The sequence below is a fragment of the Lycorma delicatula genome, chromosome 11, assembly GCF_047948215.1.
Source record: "Lycorma delicatula isolate Av1 chromosome 11, ASM4794821v1, whole genome shotgun sequence".
NCBI classification, from domain to species: domain Eukaryota; kingdom Metazoa; phylum Arthropoda; class Insecta; order Hemiptera; family Fulgoridae; genus Lycorma; species Lycorma delicatula.
The window spans coordinates 11,173,076-11,199,194 of NC_134465.1; the positions used below are offsets into that span (position 1 = coordinate 11,173,076).

At 28.6% G+C, this 26,119-nt stretch overlaps 1 protein-coding gene across 6 annotated transcripts in view; it reads right to left on the minus strand.

Annotated features, from left to right (window-relative positions):
* Window positions 1–2,379: 2,379 nt before the first annotated feature.
* The window catches only part of UBL3 (ubiquitin like 3), a 568,876-nt gene continuing 545,136 nt past the window's right edge, over window positions 2,380–26,119 (minus strand). For all 6 annotated transcript variants that reach the window (XM_075379124.1, XM_075379123.1, XM_075379126.1 and 3 more), the window contains one exon: window positions 2,380–3,229. In XM_075379124.1, coding sequence (XP_075235239.1) covers window positions 3,165–3,229 — 65 coding nt within the window. In that variant the 3' untranslated portion in view covers window positions 2,380–3,164. The remainder of the gene's footprint in view (window positions 3,230–26,119) is intronic.

Here is a 26,119-nt window from a genome sequence, read left to right on the forward strand (position 1 = left end):
TTACATTAACAATGTAAAAATCTTTTGATATGATCTGTAAATTCCTGAAAAGTAATATATATTTTTGACTGATAATTATCAATTTCAATACTAGAATTCTAATAATACTAAAATGTAATAAAAAAATTAAATTATCAAAAATCCTGGCAAGTTAAGATTTCAGTAATAATATATAAATAAAAATTTAACGGTTAACATATTTTGCAGCTTTAATAAAAAGTTCTTATTTTTTTAGGTTATTTTAAGAAAAGTTATAATAATATAGATTAATATTTTATAACAAATACAGTAAAGAACACAGATTAATTTAGCAATAGATTTTTAGATAATTTTTATTATGTAATTTATAACAAAAAATAATTTGTTTATTAATTACTTTATTATAGGTTTTGTGGTTTATAGTAAAGATGATAATACATAACGTTGTAGTTTTCAGAATTATTTTTATTTACTTGTTTTTTTATATAGTTCTGTTATTCATGCAAACACTGCTTGATATTTTTTTTTAATTATTTTAACATAACGATAAATTTATTTCTAAATCTTCCAGTACCGGCAGGACAGCCACTTCATTATTAAGCCTAGTGAGATAACAACCTTCTGTGCCTGCAAACTGTCCATAAATCTGTTTCTATATGAAAACTGCAGAAAAACAAAATAGCAGCCTAATGGCTAAAGCCAAACTTCCTGTTCTCATATAATCAAATCTAATCTAGATTCTGCTTTATTATTTTTACAAAATTAAATATATATATATATATAAATGATAACAATATTTACCAATGCAATCTTGCAATAATGCTGACTCATTAGATCTCTCATTAATCGTTTAAAATAAGTCTTAAAGTTAAAATTTATCTTACCTCAGGTTGGCATACTCACCAGGTAATATTTATAAATAAACTGATAAAAAACTTAGTCGATAACTTTCAATAATAATCCAAAATTTGTGACGACCAAGAAATTCTGATGCCCGACTGTGCCAAACAATTGATCAACTGCTGTAGATTATATTCATGACTTTACAAAAGCTTGAGCAGTTTCATACAAGCACTCCTTCAACCTATATTAAATGTGAATAATATGAATCGCCATTTCAATTTTATTACTTCAGCCATTTTAATCTGAAATAAATCAGATTATAATTAATGTAAATTATTTTAACGACCATATTATGTCCTGAGCAAGTCGGTTACTCCTTTAAAACCTGATGGTTCTCAATACTTCCTCGATAACATTTCATAAATTGAGAGGTGAGAAACAAGAATACCAAAGCGGCATTCAATAAGCTAAGAAAGCTACAGTGCAGTTTAGTAAATGCCAACTGTAGAGGACTACGCCATAAAAAAAATTTCCTTGATAATATCATATTACACATTCTCAGGTGTTAATAAAGACTTTTTTTTTAATTTATAAATCAGAAGAGTAATAATATTTACTAAAACAATCATCAGCTCAATAGAGTTTCAATTCTTTTTTATTAAAGTGTAATCTAAAATAACTATATGATACAACATAAATACAAATGTACTCCTGCCATAATAGACATAAACAAATTAAAAAAGATCCTGACTTAACTTTAACAGATATAAAAATGATGAACACATTTGACGTTGTGCCAAGATCATAAAAACTAACAACAGAATTTTTTTCCGGTTGAATATATCTTCACGACATATTCCCAAGCGATAAATCCAAATGCATTTTGGAATTCACATTTTATTTGTACAGGCATGTTATTTTACATTTGGATACGGCATTAAGAGACCACTGTTTTAAATACAGAATAAACAATATAAATTTAATTACAAAAAAAAATACGTATGTTACATTAAGGGGCAAGTGTCAATGAAGATAAAAATATTTCTACATTCTTGACGGTTTACAAACGGGTCGATGGTGCTTTAGTAATATTACTCATCTGAAAATAAAAATATGATAATTATTTAACCTACAAACAAATTACACTTCAACCAGTCTTCAAAAATGAAACAAGAACATACATAACATAAACAACTTTTTAAATTATTTACAATATGTACCGTTTATCTGAATAATATATATGATTAAATCTTTATTACGAATATGTCAAAGAAAAAACAATTTACAAGATTTCTTTTATACAACAGAATTATTATAAGAGATAAAATATGATAAATTAAGATTAAAAATATTTGACTTAATTCTTCTAATATGAATTAGAAAAATTAAATTACATAAATAAATTTCATTTTAGAATCCAGCTAAATGAAATTACACAATTTTTTTTCCTAAACACAATTCTGACTACAACAACATTTTCTACAACGTAAATATGACGTTAAGTGATGTTATACCATACACTGGAATGAATGAATATATGAACGACAGATGAAATAATTCTTTTTTTTTACATAATTAATAATGAGTTACTATAACAATGATCTATTTAATAATAATCATAATAATAATAATAATAATAATAATTATTAATAAAGGTACTCGTTTCATATTTTTTATATATATATTTTTTTTATTTATATTTATATATATAATCTTTTATATTTAATTCATAATCACTGTTCATTATCAATTTATTTACTTATAATTCGCTCACACACAATATATTTATATATAATCGCACTAATACAATATAATTGTCCAATCGTATATTCAATATAATCATAAATCCTTAAAATTTTCTTCTTTTTCTGATAATATACACAAAACAAAATAAAAACAAATAATATATATATATCATACACTCACAATCGTTCGTTTATAACTGTAGTGATTATATGATGTGACTATAACATTCATTTTGTATTTTTTTTTTTGTGGATTTTATTTTGTTAATTATTATTATAAGATGAAGATATCGTATTATTTTATACATTTACATTTATATTAATTAATTAAATGAATTAATTAATTACATAATTATAATATAGTAATAATATTATAAATAATAATCACTTATGGACTTTGTTTTTCTTTTTTCCTTTTTTCTTTTTAGTAATGGCTGCTACAGCTGCTATGTTGTCACATCATCACGATATTTTGAATTCTTCCATATAACATCTCCATGATGATTATAATTATGGTTCATATCATTACTATAATTATTATAACTCAATGATACAGTCGTATTTTTATTAGTATTATAATACATGTATAATAAGAAGTTACAAGATGCAACATGAGGCCGAACAACAGCTACTACCACCACCCTTACTTTTTTGGCGTTGATCTGAAACAAAACAATTAATTCATTATTTATTTTTACAAATAACAAAGTTATAAAAATTAACAAATAAGCAAAATTAAAGAAAAATCGATCAATAAAAGAGAGAGAAACCTTAATTATATATCATAATCAAAAAGACTTCAGTGATTATTGCCACACAACATTTTTTTATCAACATCTGCCCTAGATTCTAACTAATACTTCAGTTATACCTACATGTCATTCCAGAAACAAGAAAAATATTACTATTATTATATTATATTATATTATTATTTAAGAAAAACTTTTATAAAACAGATTTTATTCACTCTAAACTTAAAAGTTTTTAACTACTGCAAAACATTTCTAAAACAGAAATGTAAATTTAAGTAAAAAATGGCCAGCACATGTCCAAAATATATATATATAAAAAATTAAATTTAAAAGATTAACCTAAAAATTACACAAAAGTAATATATAAATACAAAATAGAAGAAAATGCCCATGTCGTATGCTAAGAGCAAATTAAAACCATGATACAATACAGTAATTAAATGTTTAATTTAAAAGGAACAAAAATTTTTATTTGGCATATGCCAAATGGCATACCCCAAGTTTAAATTTCCAACACAAGACCGCATAACAGACACAATCCACTAGTATGTGGTATATCGTCAATTAGCAGTTGCAGCAAACACAAATGGATGCATTGGTCTGAGTCATCAGATATCCAAGAGTAAACCTAGTGTGCCCTATTCACAAAAGGCAATATAATAACCTTTTCACGATGGTTATTTCTACATGAAGATTTCCATGGTGACACAATGTCCTTAACTGGACAAAGTTTATTATTAATGGTAGCATTCCTTCACTGTTTCACTCATCACAAACTACACTCTTCAGAAAACATATAAGACCACCCGAAACAACATGATTAGTGAAAGGGATGAGCCTCTTTTGTTGCACAATCGTTAAGTCCATTGCCTGAAATTCCAATATGGCTGGTGATCCAGCAGAAGCTTACAGTTGTATTACGTTTAATCATTTCAGAGATGATTGACTGTATATTACAGACAACAGGTTGTCTTAAAGTACATATCATTCATGGGTTGCAAGACACTCATGGAATCTGATCAAATAAGTATATGCCGGAACGTTGAACTAATTTTATTTAAGAACTTATTAATTCTTACAAAAAGTTACAATGGAGTTATATTAAAATTGTGTCCTTCAGATGTAGACAATATTTTGCTCTTCTATTTTAGGTTTGTAGTTTGTTACATGAATAATATCGTATTTGTTACATGAATAATATATGGTAATTAAACCATTAAAGTCATGAATTCATTTTTAGCACCTGCAAAGCTTTATCTTAAATAAGATATCATGAAATAGAGTTTTATGCTTAGAAAAACTACATAAAGTTTTAATAAAATGAATCTGCAGTAACCGGGAAAACAAACTAAACTTAACTAAGCCTATCTGTATTTATTTAAGAAAAATAATATTAAAATATATGAATGTTAAATTCAGAACAGATTCAATATTAATTAGTCAAGCAGAGCTATAACTCCTTTTTAAGCAAAACTTAGGACAGATAATTTTATCAGTTTCTGAGTTTTGGCACTACAGGAAAATTCAAAAATACATGAAGTGACATTCATATCTACCATGTCCATGTGGAAGTTTTGCATCAAAACCTGACTGAATAATTCAAAGATATTCTCACCATGAAGATTCCGAATCGAATTTTAGATTCAGTTTCAAACATAGAGGAAGCATTTATAAGAACAACCGATCAAATTTAATGACCGATGATGAGTTAAAAGCTGCATTTAAAAATAGTTTCAACATTTCTGGCCACAGTAGCGAATTCAAATTTTTTATCCTAAATTATAGGCCCTTATAAAAGTGTTTCCGAATGAGCTTCCGTCAACGTAGTTATAGAACATGGATTTAGTTCCATCACAGATCTTATGATAAACTATAAAAGCTCATGATAGCTCTAATGACAAATAATAGTTATTAAATTCACTCCACATAACTATTTAAAGTGAGCTAGATAATTATCAACCCTGTCAACTGAGTGGGTTGATAGAAAGTTAACAGTTGCTAATTTATAACTGTCAGCCTCCGTGGTGCAGGTGGTAGTGTCTTGGCCTTTCATCCAGAGGTCCCAGGTTCGAATCCCGGCCAGGCATGGCATTTTCACACGCTACTTGTCATTCATCTCACCCTCTGAAGCAATACCTATGGTGGTTCCAGAGGTTAAAAACAAAAAAAAAATTTAACTAAATATGGAAAAAGTCTTATCACACATATCATATTAATTTGAAATTTTTATTAAAACATTTTTAATTATTATTATTAATTTTTTTTTTTTTTTAATAAAAATTACATAATTTTAATAATCACATGTTTTTTTTTTTTTTTTTGTATAATTTAATAAATAATATATTCACGTAATATATTAATTCATATCAAATTAAAAAAAAAAAAATTCTGTATTATTTTATTATAGATAGGCCTAGAATGTTAAATTCAAAAATAAAAAAGTTAATTAAAAACCAAGATTGTATAATTGTGTTGCTCTGTGTGTTTGAGTGTGTGTATATATAATATACACACACTCAAATATATATAATATATATTATATATATGAAATTTACCAAATACTTTCACCTCAAAATGATAATTTTTCAGTACAAGACACTACTTAAGAGGTATACATACATACAATTTACTATTTATTAATAAATTTTAATTAAATATTTCTAAATAATATAAAAACAACTTTTATAAGATAAGCATTTTTTTTTAGGGTTAAGGCATTGCACATTTATATTAAAGTAATATTAACTCCTTTTATTTAATAAAACTTTAATTAATAAATGTTCAACTAGTATGATTTTTTTTTCTGGCAATCTTTTATTAGAGAGGGAATGTTGAAAAATATTCATCCAAAAAGAAGACCTCCATGTGGAAAAAAATTGTAAACTGCACTAGATAATACAGCTCAATAAAGTAATTATCCACATAAAATTTAGTAAATCCTTTATCAGTAGAATTTGCAGTTCTAAATAAATTTACAGTATATCTCCAGTAATTCATCAAATCAGTTTAGCTACATCACTTTCGTCTCAATTTTTAATTCTGATTTTTTATTTCAAAATTATTAACATGTTTTACTATAACTACAGAGATTGTGTATACCACTGGAAAAAAAAATTTGTTCAACAGATGGCAGCATAGACTAATAAAACAGATGCTAATGTTTGGCCATATTAATTACAGTAGTCAGTGGCATTACAGAAGTAAGTTTATAGAGACTGTATGAATATCAATATAACAACACACATCAATCATCAATTAGTGGCATCGCCAACAGTTACACTCTGTCACAGACCTTATCGCTTATTTCCATTATAATTTTACAATAACTATTTCGGAGATTTATTAAGTAAACTACTTCCCATTAAATCACAACACAAGAGCTAGCTCACCACACAAGTCCCAAATTTCTATGTGTCGTTTATTTTGTTCAAGAGTTACATGAAAGAATGGATAAGTTTTATATTAATCATGTTTTTGAAATTACACATAATGGGAAAAAACCTGGCTTCATTTTTGACAGATTTCTTTTTATTTCAAATATGCCACTGGATGTTTAAATATTAATGACCTCAATATTTTTACTTCAAATCAATTATAAAATGTAAATATAAAATTATTTAATTATTATATAATTAATCAATTTTAGATAACAAATTCAATAAATGATTTTATAAATCGGTTTCTACAAAGTGTTCCTTAAGGTTTAGACGATATTCATTAGATGGTAGAGGACACTGAATGTAACCAATGAATGTCTACTTCGTGAAAAAATTAATAACTCATTATATGATTCCCTTATAAGAAAATATTTGAATTTAATTTTGAGCATTAATACAAAATTTGTTTAACGATATCAAAAAAAAACTAATAAAATGTGAAATGTCTTACCTGCTTTTCTGTAGGGTGCAGATTGAAAATTATGCAATCTGACAATTTTGTGATCCACTTAAATCAATATATATCAGGAATATAGTTTCATCCATATTTCAACCGTTTGTCAACCGATTTGAACAGATGGTAGTGTCATTTTTCACAATAAAAGGCTTAAACTTTTATACAATAAAACAAAATTTGATAAAGTAATACTTTCTTTACTATTAATGATTAAAAAGTTTTAAGGATACCATTTTTTAATTTCTAGAAGTAAAATTTTCAAACTTATTTATCTTTTAGAGAATACTGTTGAGTATATATACACTAAATTTCATTAAAATATCTTCATCTGTTCTTAAGATACAGATTTTTACTTTAAAAAAAAATATATAAAATGTCAGAGAAACACAAAAAGAGTTAAAATAGATCCAAATGAACTATTTTGTTTATTTTGACATCTTGAATTATTCCCTTAAGTTTAGCCAAACACTCCTGAGGCATTCTGTATAGATATTGAAGGGATTGAAGAGGGAATATGGATACCATGATGTCCCCTTATTTGATGAAGTAAAAAATTAGGCCAAAGCTGGAATACATATAGCCAAATATTTGTGCCAAATTTCAACTTTTTGGTTTATGGGTTTTTGAGATATGGAGTAAAAAAATGTTTGGAAATAATGTTGAATATTCCCATCCATAAATCCGACTGACTTAAAATTTTGTTTGGTTCTGTTAATATAATATAATTCCATGTAAAATAAAACATCATTTCATGGGGTTCCATCGAAAAACATCAGAACAAGTTTTCAAGATGCAAAAATGTATTTCACATTATTGTTTGATGTCCACACGTGTAAACCATTAAAAAAATTACCCACATATATATATATATAAACACAAATATAAATTTATGAAATCTTTGCTAAAATTATTATTTATTTAATCTAAAAAAATTATTTACCTCTATCAAACCAGATACATTTTTTTTTTTACAACAAAATACTTTGATTTGCACGAAAACCTTATTACACTTCCATTGGTATTTTTTACTTTTCCACTGGTAATTTTTTAATTACTGAATCATTAAAAAAATATTCTCACTAATTTATTTAGAGGATTAGATTTATCCTTAAAAAATTATTTTTAATAGAAGAGGTTATTTTAAATAGAATTAAGGAAACTATAGACAGAGCTTTGAGTGAGGATCAACATGGTTTCAGGCCGCAAGATACAGTCAATATCCTCATATAACCAATGTACTTATATCCCCTTACATACAATATACTTATTTTCCCACATTCAGAAAGTAATTTTGGTACTAATACATAATGGAAGGAGATAATTTAGTAAAAAAAACAATCGATACAGGAGAGTCTGTCAAAACAAAAATAAATAAAAGAGGTACATAAAAGGAGAGTGTAGGACGCAAGAGATCTACCGGAAACACAAATGTATAGTAAGAATTATGGTCAGGGAGTATGGAACAGTCTGATGAAAAAAATGATTAAAACAAGTTAGTTTGTTATTTCCCTTACTGTTTAATATAGTAATGAAAAGAATCAAGAGAAGAGATAAACTGAGATCGGATGAAGACATTAGAAAAATGATTTTTGCAGATATACTATGATAAGATGTATTGATGAGGAGGAAGTGAGAAATGTTTACAGAAATAGACAGAAAATTAAAAAAGAACAGCTTAAAAACTAGTAAAGAGGTACGTGAGGTTCTGTTAGCGGCAAGGAAAAGAGAACCAGAGACGACTATTATATTGGACAGAACACCGCAGAATGTCTCGGGCAAATATAAATATTTGGGATAACCAGTTCCTTACAGAAAGGAGGAAACTTCTTTAAAACTGTTAAAACATTTGGTTTGGTTTAAAAATGTATTGTGGATGGCAAAGTTAATAACGAATAAATTATATTTTGTCCTTATAATTATATATGGAGCTGAGACGTGAACAATGACAGAAAGAATTACAGTCGTCTGCAGACAGAAGAAATGAAATTTTTATGAGGGATAATGAAAATAACAAGAAGAGAAAAAAGAATGTAGAAATAAGAAAGGAATTGAAAGTAAATAGTGTAAGAGAGAGAATTTGAAAATTACAAGTACAGTTGTTTGGGTATCTCAGGAGAATGGCTTTAAATTAGTTACAAAAGTAACCTTCAATAATGAAAAAATAAATAACTTACAGAATTGTTTGATACATCACTGAATCCAGTGTATGTTCAAGTTTCATTCCCGCCTAACACCGTTATTTCCCAACTTTTTCACTAGATGGCACATGTGAATGAGTGATTCCATGAATCATCCATCATGGAGTTGTATACCGATGCAGTGCATGCTCAGTGTTGTTTATGGTTTCATCAATCAAAATCAGCTACTACCATTCTGAGACAATTCATGACTACTCGTAAATATCTCAAGCAACCACCTCAAAAACAATCTGTTATTGCTAGGTATAATTGTTTCATTGAAACAAGTTGGTTTAATTTGTGTGTGCATGTATATATATAATTTGTGTGTGTATATATACACACACACACACACACACACACACACACACACACACACATACACACACACACACACATGGTTGTTAAGTAATACATGAAAAGAATCAAGAATTAAATTACATGTCAACTGATTTCAAACAATATTTGGAAACATTAAAATATCATTAAATGGCATTAAAAAAAAGCCAGAGTTTTCTTTATATTATATTCATATTTTGAGTTAATGAAGCTAATTCTGTCTGGGTTTCTACTACCATACAAAAAGTAGGACAAAAAAAGCTAATTTTAAATAAGTTTCCTTCATTCTTTAAAAAATTAAAGGATAATTAAGTCAACTAAGTTCTGGGTAAGGCAATACCACATTCCTTAAGAGCTACATCGTTTAGCAACTTATGGAAGATGCCAGGAAACAGTTTCTTGGGAATCAGAGGTTGTGAAAAAAGGTAGGATGCCAACAACCAAAACCAAATTTAATATACTAATATCCATAGATCATCAAAATTAAATATGCTGTTGGATTGTACCCAAATGCTGTTTGTGTTTAATAGTTTAATAATACAGTGTGTCTGCAAAATAATAGTGGGGTTTTGAATGATTACAGCTACAAAACAAAAACATTTTAGAGAGATCAGCTGTACATTAAATGAAAGAGAAGTACTTCAAGTTTATGTGTACAAAGCGGGCACATGCGCGTTGTGTTTCCTGTACACGCAAGCAGCACGTGCGAGTTAGTCATCGTGTTTGTGGTGCAGAGGAAGTTTCAATGTGTATTGTTGCTTGTTATATTTGTGTCAGTTACACATGTTAGGCATAATTAGACTCCTCCACATGAAAAAAATTTGGTTATGGGTCAAAAAATCAAGAAAACAGGCAGCCTACTGAAGCAAACACTTCCAGGACAGCCATCAATGTCTGATGAAACGACTGAAGCAGTGTGCAACAAATCCATGTGAAAGTGTTCTAGAAAGTTGGGCATTCCTAAAATAATTGTTCACGATGTGTTAAAAACACAATTACATTTCAATGGATACAAAAGTCAGGTGTTACAACTTTATCCACAGGACAAAGTGAAACAATTTGATTTTGCTGTAGATATTCCGGATAGGTTGGAGCAAGATGATAATTTTTTTAAACAAGTTCATTTACAGTGATGAAACAACATTTCATGTTGCTAGACAAACACATCAGCATAGAGTTTGTATATGGAGTACTGAACCTCCATATGCCTTTATTCAAACATCAGCATGACAGTGAAAAAGTGAATGTGTGGTGCACTATTGGACAAGACAGAGTGTTACTGCCACTCCTTTTTTGCTGAAAAAAAACCAATATTGGGGAACATCTTCCTGAATATTTTCAAATGGTATGCAGTACTCCCTAAATACTGAGGAATTACGTTTTCCAGTTACATGGAGCTTCTCCTCATTTTGCCTCAATAGTGCAGGACTTTCTTGATGAAACTTCTCTTCAGTAATGGGTTGGATGAGAAAGATAAATTGCTTGGCCTCCACAGTCTCCAGATCTTATCCCCATGGATTTTTATTTTTGGAGTTATGTAAAAACACAAGTGTATTCCGTTCAACTTCGAAATCTGGGCCATTTAAAAGAAAGGATCACTGAAGCTGTTTATTCTATCATGCCGGATGTTCTCTGCCAAGTACAGCAAGAGACTGAATATCGCCTTGATATCTGTGGGGCAATTAAGGAAGTATACATCAAAATCTAATGAACAGGCAAGAAACTTGGAGTGTTTTCTCATTCTCATTTAATATATAGTTCATCTCTCTACAACGCTTTGTTCCGAAGCTATAACCATTTAAAATTCAACCGTTAAGCTATAATCATTTATTTTAAGGAAACTATATACTAAAAAGTAAATCTAAATATAAAGAATAAAAATTTTAATTTAATTAATGTACTGAGAAGAGGACTAGGAAAACCAGAGAATGTTGCTAATTTCTGTATGCAGAGCACATTAAATGTATCCCATAAAAGAAAAGAGTATGAGAAATAAATTTACATGGCGATTCTTTTTTACACACTAAAATTATAATATTTTACTAAGCAGAACTATATGAAGGAATAGTAAAATGTAAATTACATTTCAATTTTATTTTTAAATAATATAATGAAAAGTATACGTACAAAAGTCCAAACATTTTTCAGTTATATTTTTGTTCTTAAAATCTAGATTTCTTGCAAGGATTTGTGTAAAGATCAATTATTGTAATGAATTCTGTTTTTTCCTAAAATTGTCTCTGGATCCCCAAAAAATCATTCTACAGTTAATCATAATTAGAGTCTTTTCTACGAGACAACTTCTTTCTTTTAACAGCAGTTTTTACAAATTAAGAAGTCATCAAAAAATTTTATTACATACAAATTTAAAAAATAATAACTGTGTAAACAGAAAGACCAGCAGTTCCTAGATGATTTTAAAAATTAAGCCCTCCTTTTTTAACTTTTTAAGTTAATTTTTTTTCAGATAGTAAAACTACAATCCTAGTAGATTTATGAGACAAGATTCACTTCAAAACTAAAGAAAAAACTAATACAGTTTAATTTTAAAATAATCATTCAATAATTAGAACACGAAGAACGAGTATTTTAAGATCAGAAACCAATGTGCAGAACTGAGTAAAAGCAACATCATTTACTACTGTTTTTCCAGCAAAATGCTGTTTATCCCCAAAGTGTAAGTAATCAACAGTTACACAAGGCCCTGGCAGTAACAATAAGGCATTCTTAGAAAGAGTTACATTCTAAATTTAAAATCTATTACCAATTTGAATTTTATTATCAGATTTTTTTTTTAATTTCTGACAAAATTGTACATGGTAAAATATATAACCAAGATTATCTGATCACAAAAAAATTATATATTTATGTATACAAAATAAATCTTAATAAAAAATATAAATACATTTATTAACAATGAAATATTGAAAAGTAAAATTTAATAAACAGCTCAAAAATTCTTTTTGTAAATATCATTTGCTTTAATTTCTGTTGAAATTTTTTGTAAAAATCTTTTTTAAGATTTATAATTTCTGGCTTTTTCCAAATCAATCTTTTTTTTTTTTTTAATTAAAAAGTAATATTTTTTTCTACATGCACCAAACCTTACATTCAAAAATTTCAAACTGAATATTGTTTAAAGAATTTTATGAACTTCAATATTTGTGCTGTTTTAATATCCTAAAAGAACAGATGGCAAAAACCATTTTCTATAAATAATCTCAGCACCGGAGTATAAGATTTACTTCGATGAATTAAACTTTGAAATCAATTTAATGAAAAGAATAACAAACAAAACAAATTCATTCATTTGATTATCATAAACAAAAATTTTAAATGAATCAAACATTAAGAAAAATAAATTACTCACATTCATGATCACATCATCTTGTTTATTACAAAGGGTCATAACAAATTGTGGATATATAAACCATCCACTCATCTTGCTTATTTTGGTTAGTAATAACTTTCTTTCTTTTTCCTGTTTAGCCTAAGGTAATTAATTATCTTTCAGATAATACTTCAGAGAATAAATGAGGATGATATGTATGAGTGTAAATGAAGTGTAGTCTTGTACAGTCTCAGTTCGACCATTCCTGAGATGTGTGGTTAACTGAAACCCAACCACCAAAGAACACCGGCATCCACGATCTAGTATTCAAATCCATTTAAAAATAACTGACTTTACCAGGACTTGGGCGCTGGAGCTCTTGAGTTCCATATCAGTTGATTTGGGAAGACATGTTCACCACTAGGACTTGAACGCTGGAGCTCTTGACTTACAAATCAGTTGATTTTGGAAGATGCGTTCACCAGTAGACCAAGCCAGTGGGTTTGGTTAATAATAATTCAATATTAATAGAGTACAGCAGCTAATAAATACCATGAATATGATAAATTATATTCTTCATACACGGGATGATACAATATAATATATAATTTTTTTTAACAAAAATAAAATCCGATGGCAAGTCATTACATAAGTATTACTGAAGGTCAGTGTGTCATACACATTCATAAAACATTCAAGTTGACAACAAATAAATGTATATTAAACAAGTAAATAATCACACAGATCTACAAATCAATAACTTTTATAGATCGAAACAAATAATCTACCGTGCTGCGCACAAGATTTTAAGACCACTAAATTCCTTCTTAATTGATCTGCCAAGACCATCAAACATTTCATTATGATGAAACTTCAGATCACTCCTAGGAATATGCTTAATAATTCAAATCATTTCAGGATTATTCTTAGCAATACATTATTTTTAGCAGTCCCATCTGCTGAAAGGAATCCATCCTAATAGTGAATAAATAACAGCATTTATAATATGTTTTGAGCTTTGTTAATCATGATTTCAAAACTATAACCCTACCAATTCAGTATAAATGTACATTTTACTTATTCTTATTTTCCTAAAATGTTATATTCTTCTCTTCTTTGCCCTGCAGACTTTTTTAAGTACAATATTTTATCTTCTATGTACTTTACTTTCTGTAGGAAATTCAACCAAATACCTTCCTTTTTTCTCTTTTTTTTTACTTTTGGAGGAATTGGCTACGGATATTTTTTCTATTTTTCTTAAGAGAAAAATTTCTTGCGATAAGTTGTCCAGAGCTAATATTTCATGCACAATGGATTTAGAGAAATTGGATACATACTTGGATATGTATAAACCGGAAAATAAATAAATGAAATAGAAATTAAGCACAATTTGTTTTACATGAAGAGACAGACATCTTAACTGGTTTAGAGATATAATGTTTGAAATAAATACTACAGAAAAAGCAGATATATATATCTGATGTACTTCGACATCCTCTATAGTGAATAATTAAATGACATAAGATGACATTATTGTTTGTCAGGAAATATAATGTGATAAAAGTGGATATCAATGAATACATCTTAAAAACGTGTCTTGTTTGGAAAACAGCCATTATAAAGTCTAGATGCAAATTTTGAATTTTTCAAAATCAAGCTGTTAAAAGGGCCCAAATTTAGATTTTATAAATCATGCTTCTATAAAAGTAAATGTCACACAGAACATATGTGCATGCGTGTGTGTGTCTTTATAACTGAACTAAACATTCTATCACATTGAAGGGAAACATGTAGAAGCTTAACCATAAATAAATTTTTCAGTTTATTTTTATTTAATGTTTTTATAACTTCAATCCTGGAGATTTTGTACAGCTGTGTGCATAAATCAGAACATATCGTAACCTAATTATAATCAGCACACAGCAAAAAATATTGAAGATAAATTGATGAAAATTTGTATATACACATTCTTCTTATGATGTAATAGTACAATATAAGAAAGGATTTATTTTAAAATTCCAAGTTTAAAGGGTTAAAATGGAGTAATAGTGAAATTTACTAATTTTTTTAATCTCTCCGTAACAAATGAAGCTATCACTTGATTTATGGTATATGTAACCTTCATGTGAATATCTAAAAATCAATTTCTACATTTCTTTAAATTCAATCTTGAAAAGGGGGGAAGGTAAGTAAAAAAATGTTGGAAACAATGATTGCAAATTTTTTCCCAATTTCCAACTATACTAAATGAGATAATCACTTGATTTGGGCCTGCAAATACTCTTCAGATAAATATGTAAAGACTAATTTCAGGTTTTTTGAATTTTAATATTTTAAGGGTTAACAAAAGTAAATTTTTTTTACATAATTGACATTTTATGCTACCACTATTGAAAATGGTGTTATCACTACCACAATAGTAAATCGAAAAACGAGCTAGTGGATCCTACACTAAACAAACTGTTGCTCAGAAGAAATTACAAACGGTGATAGTTTCCATAAATTGAGTAGGCTTTAATTTTTATTTATTTATCATGAATTTAATGAACAAAATGGGGTTCAGGTCGCAGAACCACTGGTTGTATGGGAAGGGCTCACCCTTTCTGCGACGGGAAATACAAGTAACCATATAGCATGGGTGAAGCCACGATGGGGATGCTTATACATAAATATATATATATATATATATATATATATATATATATATAAAAATTAATTTTTTTCAGCATGTACATTAGTACTGAACAATGGGAATCAAAATTACATGTTTTATAGGAGGTACTTAATAGCGATCATTTATCTAGCAATATATTACCACACATAACAAATAAATAATGTTCATTTACTTTCGATTATAATTTACAATTATCATGTGAAATGTGAAAGTGTACTTGCCTAGTATGGGCTACGCTCTATAGAAAAATTAATAATTTTTTTAAGTTTATACACATATATTCAGAAAATATATAAGTTGTTTTTATCTAATTTTAAATTTACGGCAAAAATAACATTTTCAACTAAATTTTTTGTTAAACATCACATTAAAATATTTTGAATATGAGATTAATAACAGATTACATCAAACTTTAAGATTATAACAATTCCTCAACAATAAGTAATTTGGGTAAAACATATAATTTTGATTAAAAATCCTTTTATAGGCCTATACATTTATATGGAAAAAGATTTCAATACTACCACCGCAGGAATCATCAAAGCCCATCTAATAGATAAAAATTACAGCTAATCATACCTGAGCTAGCAGTTTTGTGAGCAAAGTACTTTGCACATTTTATACTGCATTTAATAAACTAACCTCTATTATATTGAATTAATAAAAGGAAAACTAATGTAAATTATAAAAAAGAATTATCAATTTTAACTGATTCTGAAAGGTTTATCCAGTGCCAAAAAATAATCTTACTGAGAAAGAAATAAGGTAAACACTCTTTCCAGGTACACTGGAGGATCACTGGCTGATGACAATTGAGACGGTTACTTCCAGTATATCTCGATTAAAAAAAAAAAAAATTACACATCTATTATTAAACTCTGAAAGGCACAATGGTATACAGTAGTAAGAAAAAGATCTGAAATAGGAAAATTATAAAGAGCAAAATTTAATCTTGAAATGGTAGATGATATTAGAACTACAAGAGTGCATATGTTGGTGTTGAAAATGAAGGCTCCTTTTTAGCACACCTCTTCATACATTGTTTAAAAGAAGTACCTATTGCCATTTTGAAATTGTATATTATATTAAAAATCTTTACACATACATCCTCTTGCCTAATACCAAAAACTCTTATAAAATTTAATTAGAAATTTGGAAAACATATTAGGCTGTAACTGCATCACAAATACACAAACTGATAAAATACAAAAAAGTTATATTAAAACGAAGTGAAGCAATCCGTCAATAAAATTATATAAAAGTTGAACTGGGAATCTTCTTTTTTTAAATCTGTTTTAAAAAATAGGGGGTGCACTTTTTATATTAACAAAAAAGCGAGAAGATAAATATACTCCTAAATCCACAACCTGTTAGTATGTAAAAGAATCTTTTTGTGTTAACTTATTCTTTAAACTTATCTTTATGTTTACTTCAATAAATGTGCAATCTTTAATAAAAAGAATAATCACTTATTCTTAAACAAACAAGAAAATCTTAGAAAATCCACCATTATTCAGGTCAGAATCCCCAAAAATCTCAATACACCCTCAAATCATCTAATAAAATCTACATTATAATAAACGCCCATGCACCTACTAATAATAAATATAACTCTTCAAAAGACCATAAACAAGCAGAAAGGTTCTGGGATCCACTTGACTATAAATAACATCTCCAAAAAACCAAGTTAAACAATTAATCAGAGACTGTAATGCTCAACTAGGCAGAGAAAGATGATAGCACAACATCATCAGAAAATGGCCCGCCCAAAAGAAAATAAACAAAAGTGAACAGAGACTCTTCAATCTCTCCAGAAACCACAATCCAATATTGAAATCCATATATTTTTAGAGGAAGCCTCAAAAACTCAAAACCTGGAAACACCCCGACTACACTAAAGGAGAATGGCAACTAGACCATGTTTTCATGAAGAAACACCACCACAAGGAAATCTACAACATGTAAAAGTCCTCCAAAGAGTAGACACAGGCTCAGATCACTATGCAGTCAAATTAAAATTTAATTTACTCCCCAAAGAAAGCAACATAACTAAGCCCCTGAGATTGAAAGAAAAGTGGACTCTACTCAACTAATCAAGAGTGAAAATTACCAAAAAGCAACCGAAAAATAAAAATTACAATCTTTTTAAATTATTTTATTTTTAAAAATAAATAAAAAAAAAAAACAATCAAGGATAAACTTGAATAACTAGTCAACAACGTTAAACAAATCACAGTCCCAATAAAATCCTGTAAAAAACATCAATGGTAGAACAGTGAATCAGACAAAACAGTGGAGAAAAGACATCAAGCACGGCTATTTCAACAATCCCAAAAATCAGAAGCATCCTTTCAAAATCTAGTAAAACAAAGAAAAGAAACCACCCAAACCCTATGGAGAATAAAAAGAAACACCATAAAGACATAATAAGTAAAAAGAAGAAGAATTTAATAAAATGCAGTCGAAAGACTACTACAAAACCAGCTCAAAAAATAAGAACCCCAACGTTGCTAATAAAGAATGAAAATAGTAAATTGGTCCATAACAATAAAGACAACATGAAAATCCTACCAATATTTCAACAAACTCCTAAATTGTGAAGAACCAACAGAACTCCTAAAGTTCAACCCAACGCCACCAGAAAACAACCATCCCACAACAAAAAAATCTACATAGCACTGGTGAGATGAAGAATTACAAAGCAGCAGAAGATCAGACTTTTGTAGAGATCTGGAAACATGCAAGAAGATCAGAAAAAATTACCCTTCATCAATAGCAAGTCAACATCTGGATCAAAAAATAACTACCAGAACAATGGATGACAGCTCTCATCCATCCACTACACAAAAAAGATGACAAAACAGATCCTAACAATTGCAGGAGAATCTCACTCCTAGACACACATACAAAATTCTTTTACGAATCATCCTCAACAGGATCTGTTTGTTCACAACTGGAGAAAGAACTAGGAGAATACCAGGAAGGTTTCAGACCCTGGAGAAGCTATCCAGACCAGATCATGAGTCTCAAGCTAATAATGGATTACAACAGGAAAAGAAACAGAGTCAGGATTATAACATTAGTAGATTTCAAGTAAGCTTATGACTGCATCCACAGAGAATCCCTACTAAAAAGTATAAGACACCTCAGACTACATACATGTATTCAGCTAATTGTTTTTATATAATGTGAAAAAATTATCTTAAAAACAGTTTTATACATATATTTATAATTTTCAGATATTTGATAACCAGAGATATTGTCACTAATTTCATTTCCTTAAAAAAAAGTGAATTTTATAAACTGCTGAATGAAAATTAATGTTATATACATTTTGAATAAACAATCAAATAAGATGAATAAAACATATAAAATATGCTAAAAGAATAAAGCAAAACCTTCAAAATAAACAATTTTAATTCTTTCTTAAAAACAAAATTATAATAACAATTAACCGTTCAAAGGAAACTAAAAATAAAATGAAAAGGAAGTAAAAACCAAAGGATAATAGAATTGACACGAATCGCATTATTATAAACAAAACTTGGATATTATCCAAATGCTTAACTTACTGTAAACAAAACTACTGCGGTGTTAAATATTTACAAGTTAATAATATTACTAAAGTAAATAAATAAGATAAAAATGACCTTCTTGTTATTCAATGTTAGTTTTAAAATCCATTAACATTTTAGACGTGACTAAAAGAAACGATGAGAATATTTGCTAAATATTGTTAATAAGCGAATAAATAAATATGCGTGCATTAAAATATTTATATGCATATAGTTTTATGAAAAAAAAGCAAGTTTAACTACTGACTTTTCAAATTATAAAAAATAATCTTTTTTTCTGGGTTTTTCTGGGCGAAAAACGCTTTTGCGTTATCATCGCCCATACACAATATATATTTGTTGTAATAAAAAAAAAAGGAATGTATCACATTATATATCTAAATTAAAATAATAAAATTACTATCTCCTTTACAACAAATGGTGTGAGTAGCTGAAACACTACAGAAATTCAAATACTTGAATATAAACAAATGGCCCTAAGAAATCATAAATATAAGATAGCAACATTTCATTATCCCTGAGAAACATTCGCATGTTAGCCACTAGGGTTAAATTTGTGATGCAATGTTGCATAACAGATACAATCCACAAGGATGTGGTGTACTGTTAGCTGGCAGTTGCAGCAAGCACAAAGGGTGCATCTGTTTGCATCATCAGATATCATGAGTGAGCCTAGTATGCCCTTTTCATAAACAGCAGATAATAACATCCTCTCGACGGTTATCTCTTCATGAGGAGCTCCACGGTGACACAGTGTTCTTAATTGGGTGAAGTTTATTGTTCATGAATTATCCCATTCATTTTCCCACTCATCATGAACCATCCTCTTCAGGAAACAGACAAGATCATTCAAATCGACGTGATTGGTGAAAGGAGGCTGGAAACAAGCCTCCTTTGCCGCATCGTCAGTGCGCTCATTGCCTAAAATCCCAATATGGCTGGGGATCCAGCAAAAGCTCACTGTTGTAGTGTTCATTTCGTAAATGAATCATAAAGAATTAAAGCAAATGAATCTTCTTTCGGTGACTCATTTGCGAAATGAATCAAATTTTGTCTGACACAATGAATCTCACAAACAACTGGGTGTCTGGAGTACATGTCATTAATTGCCTATAAGACATTCATGGAATCTGTGTAAACAAGAACATGTCAAAATTTTGGGCTAATTATATGTAAGACCTTCATAATGGCGTACAGTTGTGCAATGAAAATACAAGTGATGCTGGGAAGGCCAAGCATGTATGTTCTGTTACCAACCACAAAACCACAACCAACAGAATTAACATTTCTAGAGCCATCTGAATAAATTGTAAAATCAGGATTCATGGTATTAATAAAATATTATAAAATTCATTTTACAAATATTATAAAATGCATTACAAAAAATAAGAAAATAAACAAAACTGTAAATGAAATTTTATGCAATTTTACAGTAAAAATAATAATTCTAATCATTGTTTTTATATATTAAAATTTCACTAAGAAAAAAGCCCTTAACCCCTTTTACACACTCAATCGTAGACATGGAATAGAACAAGTAAAGAATTTTGAAACTTTTAGGCAATAGATAAACATAAAAGAGAGACACTACGACAAATTTAAACAAAAGTATGTAATATTACATTGCTATTAACAAGAAAAATTTTTAATAAAAAATAAAAATTAATTTAATTTATCTTCCAATGCATATCGGGCTAAGGATCATGTCTTACAAAAAAAAAAAAATATATATATATATATAAGTGCAAATCATGAAGGTGAGACAATGTCAGAAATGCTATCATTTCATAAAAAATGGATACTTATCTATTTCCAGAAGTGAGTAAGGATAATTAACTGCAATGTTTTGATCATTTCAATTTTATGATAAAAAAATGCGAGAAATAAGAATGAATGGTTATAGAGTTTAAGAATGATCAAGTCTGGTATAAGAAATAAAGAGAGTTTAAAGAAAGATTCCCGCACCATCTGCAAGAAAGATTCGTAAGTACAGCTTTAGAGACAAGCAGATACATCAAAACAAACTGGAGATGATTCCTCTGCATCTATACTTGTAGATAAATTAGGATTCAAATAAATAGAGTAAAATAAATTGTAAATATGGAAGTGCTACCTGCATAATAGTTATTTTCACTTTATAACTGTCATTATTTCTTTACACATTCACCATAACTCCCTGATATTTGTTTAAAAAAATTTGAATAAAGAATCGTGCACAAAGAGGTGATCTGATAATTCTGGATTAATAATAGAAAATATTAGTTGATTTTTAACCAAAATATTTTTATTAAAATTATGACAACACATGTTTTGCTAATTTTTCAAACTTTTTTCTCTTTTGCGATCTAGCTTTCTAAAAGGACTACACAAATATTAATTGGAGGGTTTTTGGGTTTTCATTTTTCTCTTATACCAGGAGACTTTCATCTGTTCTGAGAAGTTCTTTTTTTTTCTCTCATCTAGTTCATATATTTTTTGTGTGGGCATTCCTCTATAGTCTTCTTCTGTTTACAATGCACATATATTATTCTTAATATCTTCTTTTCTATTTTCTGATTATGTATTTACTGAGAGTGTTCCTGATCCATAGAATATTACTGATCTTATGACTGTAGTGTAGTACCTAAGATGGATTTTCTTTAATTCTCATTGTACAGGTTTCTGTACATTCATTATTTGACTGTATTCATTATTTTTTCCAACTTCACCTTTCTATCCTGAAGAAGTGGTGTTTTGTCTAGAATATTGTCTGTTATTATTTCTCCTAAGTATTGGAACTGTTTGTGGTTTTGATTTTGCTCTACTTTGTCTCAAATTTATTTTGTTGTATTTTTGGCTACACTGTTTGGCATTATTTCTGCCTTTTGGTTTCATATCTGTAGTCCTGTCTTTTCTGCTATTTCTTTAATGTATTCCACTTTTTTAATTTCCTTTTTCATTTCGGTTAATACAGCTTCATTATCCGTGAATGCTAAATTATCATCAAATAATCTGTAATAATTTTTATCAATGTCAGATTACTTTCGGTGCCATTTTGAAATAAATGTAAAAGTACCAAAAAGATCAATGTGATGCATTAAATTAATTTTTTTCTAAAATTTTCATCATTTGTAAAACTTGGGATTAAATAATTCATTTTGAATATATCTCTCTTTTTCTTGTGCACTTATCGAACTACTTCCAAATCAATATCGTATTTAATAATTTAATAGTATTTTAATTAAAATTAATAAATAGAAAATTATTTTCAAAATGGAAATGTATAAATGAAGAGCAAATATTATCATTAGTAAATAAACTTACTTATTTAATAATTTCAAGTAAAATGATTAATATTTTTATTATTTCTTTACTGTTTTATTAAGCATTGCGGTTTTTGAGATTATTTGATTTTCTTTTAACGAATTAAAAGTCATTGCATGTCTTTTTTACTGTAATACACATAAAACATTGTATATAGTTATTACAAATAAGGCAGAATAATTCACTGCAGTATAGGTCCTGCAATAATAATACATAGTAATGAATAATGTATGAGTGATTGAGTAATGTAAACATTAAGTATTATTTTGTGGGCTTATACAAAACATGCAATGTGTGTGTGTTTTATATATATATATATATATATATATATATTTAAAAATAAAGCATAACACAACTCAACTGTAACATAACTCAAAATGTGGGAATGTATTTTTTTTTCTTTTTAGATAAAACAGTAACATTGAAGTGCCTGAACATGTGTGATGCTTCACAGTGATTAGAATATATTGGAATAACTTTATCTAATCATGAAATTCTGTCATTAAGGATAAAAATAAATATATATATATATATATATATATATATATATATATATATATATATATATATATGAAGTAATAAGAACTTACAATTTTTCCTAATGTGTACGTTGCAATCTATTCAACTAGTAAACAATATGCAACTCCCCCATGGCCCGATGAGGTAAGAATGATATGTATGACATATGACATGTAAAAAAAAAAATGAGGAGTCTTATAAAGGCTCAAGCCAACCAACCCTGAGAAATGTGGTTATTTGAACCACAATCACCAAAGTAATCCACTGTCTAGTATTCAAATCCATATAAAAAAACTAACCTTTACTAGGATTTGAACTTTCAACTTTGAAAATCAGCTATTAAACAACTGATTTGCGATGACAAGTTAACCACTAGATCAGCCCAGTGAAGTAAACCTACATATATAAAAAAATCTGTTATTTCTAAAAAGGCTTCTTAATAAAGCAAAAATCTATGAAAACAAAAGAAAAATCTAAGTCCTAATTAGTTCACGATTCATAATAGAAGATGTTAATAATAAATATTTTACTATGAATTTTTTTATTTCTTAAGCTATTTTTGGCAGTTTTGAATGAAAATATTGCATTAGAAAATTATAAAACATACTGCACCTAATAATTACTATGTTAATATTCAACTAATGTTCTGCTGTTAAAGCTATTACATAATATTTTGTTAAATATATTATTCTACTGTTTAGTGTTACTTTTGTTACAGTGAATTTTTTTCAGTGATATACCAAATGCGAACATTAAAAACTTTCAATGAAATATTAAGTTTTAAAATGTAACTGTGATTAAACAAACAGATACAACGCAATAAAAAATAAAAATAGTGAATGAAATAATGAGACTAAGTAAATGAAAGTTGTTGTCTCTGGAGTACGGTAAAGTCCCTATCTCTCACTGAAAAGTCTGGAATCCTGGTCAGATAAGGTAATTTTCATATGCTATAAAATTCTGAAACACAAGCTTCAAACTTATACAAGGTGTGGATATTAACGAAACTAATGTTGCGACAGAAGAACTGCGCATGTGCCAATTTCATATGACCAACAGCTGTTCTTTCGATTGTTGCAAATCCAGTTTTTGCAGACATATTAGTATGGCTATGGCCTCCGTTTGGGTAACATGTTTTTTTTTTGCTGAAAAAATAATGTGTTTTATTAGAGCAAAGAATTGTCGTGAAATTTCATATGAAACTTGGAAAACCACTACTGAAACTTATCTTTTATTAAAAAAAGTATATGGCAATGAATGTTTATCACGTGCATGGGTTTTTGAGTGATTTAAGTGTTTCCAAGATGGAAATTGTTAATCTGATCAGATCTGACCATTTCTTAATCTGCCGGGGATCTCAGATCCGTTGGGAATCTGATCACTGTACTATTCGTGCAATTGCTCAAACTATAGGAATTGACAAAGAATGCATAAGGCAAATTTTACATAACAATTTTAACATGCAAAGAGTGTGCATGAAAATGGTGCCTAAAATTCTCACAATCGAACAAAAGGAAGCTCGTGAAAATGTTCGTCCTGGCACTTTGAATGCCACTGAAAAGGAGCCCAAACTTCTTGGAAGGAGTAATAACATGTGATGAATATTGGTTTTTCACTTATGATACAGAATCATAAGCATCAATCTATGCATTGGAAGAACCCAACCTCACCGAGCTAACAAACTCAAATGAGCAAATCAAAATTCAAAGCAATGACGAATGTTTTTTTCAATATTCATGGGATTGTGTACCTTCACTGGGTTTCTGAAGGTCAAACTATTAATCAATCTTCAAGTCCTTGCTCAACTCCATAAAAAAATAAGAAAAAAATGACCTGAATTGTAGAAGAACAAGTCATGGGTTCTTCATCAGGACAACACACCGGCTCACACTGCATTTTTTTGTCAAGACGTTTCTAGCCAAGTATAACATCCCAGTGTTAGATCAATCACCTTATTCGTCTGACCTGGCACCATGTGACTTTTATCTGTTCCCCTAGGTCAAATCTGGATTAAAAGGAACAAGATTTCAGACTGCTGAAGCTGTGAAAGTAAAAGCGGCAAGCGTCATGAAAAGCTTACAGAAGAAAAGTTCACGTGGAGCGTTGTACAGATAGAGGAGAGGTGTATATTGAAGGGGATACTAACTAAAGATGAATAAATTTAAAATAAAATATTTTACATCGTTAGTCTTATTATTTAATATCCACACCTCGTATGGTGAATTATTCATATAAGCTTGGAGTTTGGTTTATCTTTAATAAGAACAGACTTGTGATATTAATTTGAGAAAAAAGTTTGATAAGTACGCAAGAATAAAAAGTGATCTATTTCAAAATAAATTATTTAAGCCAAAGCTTAACAAGCGGTGAAAATTGTTGAAAAGAATTAATTCAAAGCATCAAACGGATGCCTTGAATGTTTATAAAGATAACAGAATAACATACTGTAATCTGTAGAGAAGTGTCTAGCTATGGAAAATGCCAGAAGAAAGAGAGACAAAATAAAGAACATAAATTGACAACAAATAGGAAAAAAGTCCAGAAACATGAAAGAAGAAGCAATAGAAAGAATTTATAGAATAGTGTAGAAGATTCAGACAATAGAAACTATCACGCCTGAATGAACAAAAGAGTTTGTCAGCTGCTGTTACTACGGGTCAAGTACTGGGACAGGAGGTATAAATTCCACAGAATCAGCAAACAGGGTGCTGTGTGTGATAAATGCGAGGACAGTGTGCAGAAACATTCAAAGTAAGGAACAGTAACAGTCAAGAAAATACAATACAAACAAAAAATGCTTCATGAGAATATTCTATTTTAGAACAGAATTCTTGTCAGCAATTAAGTACGAAAAGGTGTTTGGTAAGTTCATTGGGCATAGGGGAGAAGCTGACATTATTCACTGATAGAAGTGTGAGTTAATTTCCTTTTTCTAAATATTAGAAGTAAATAATCCTTGTATAAAGTTAATTAATATTTTTTGTGATC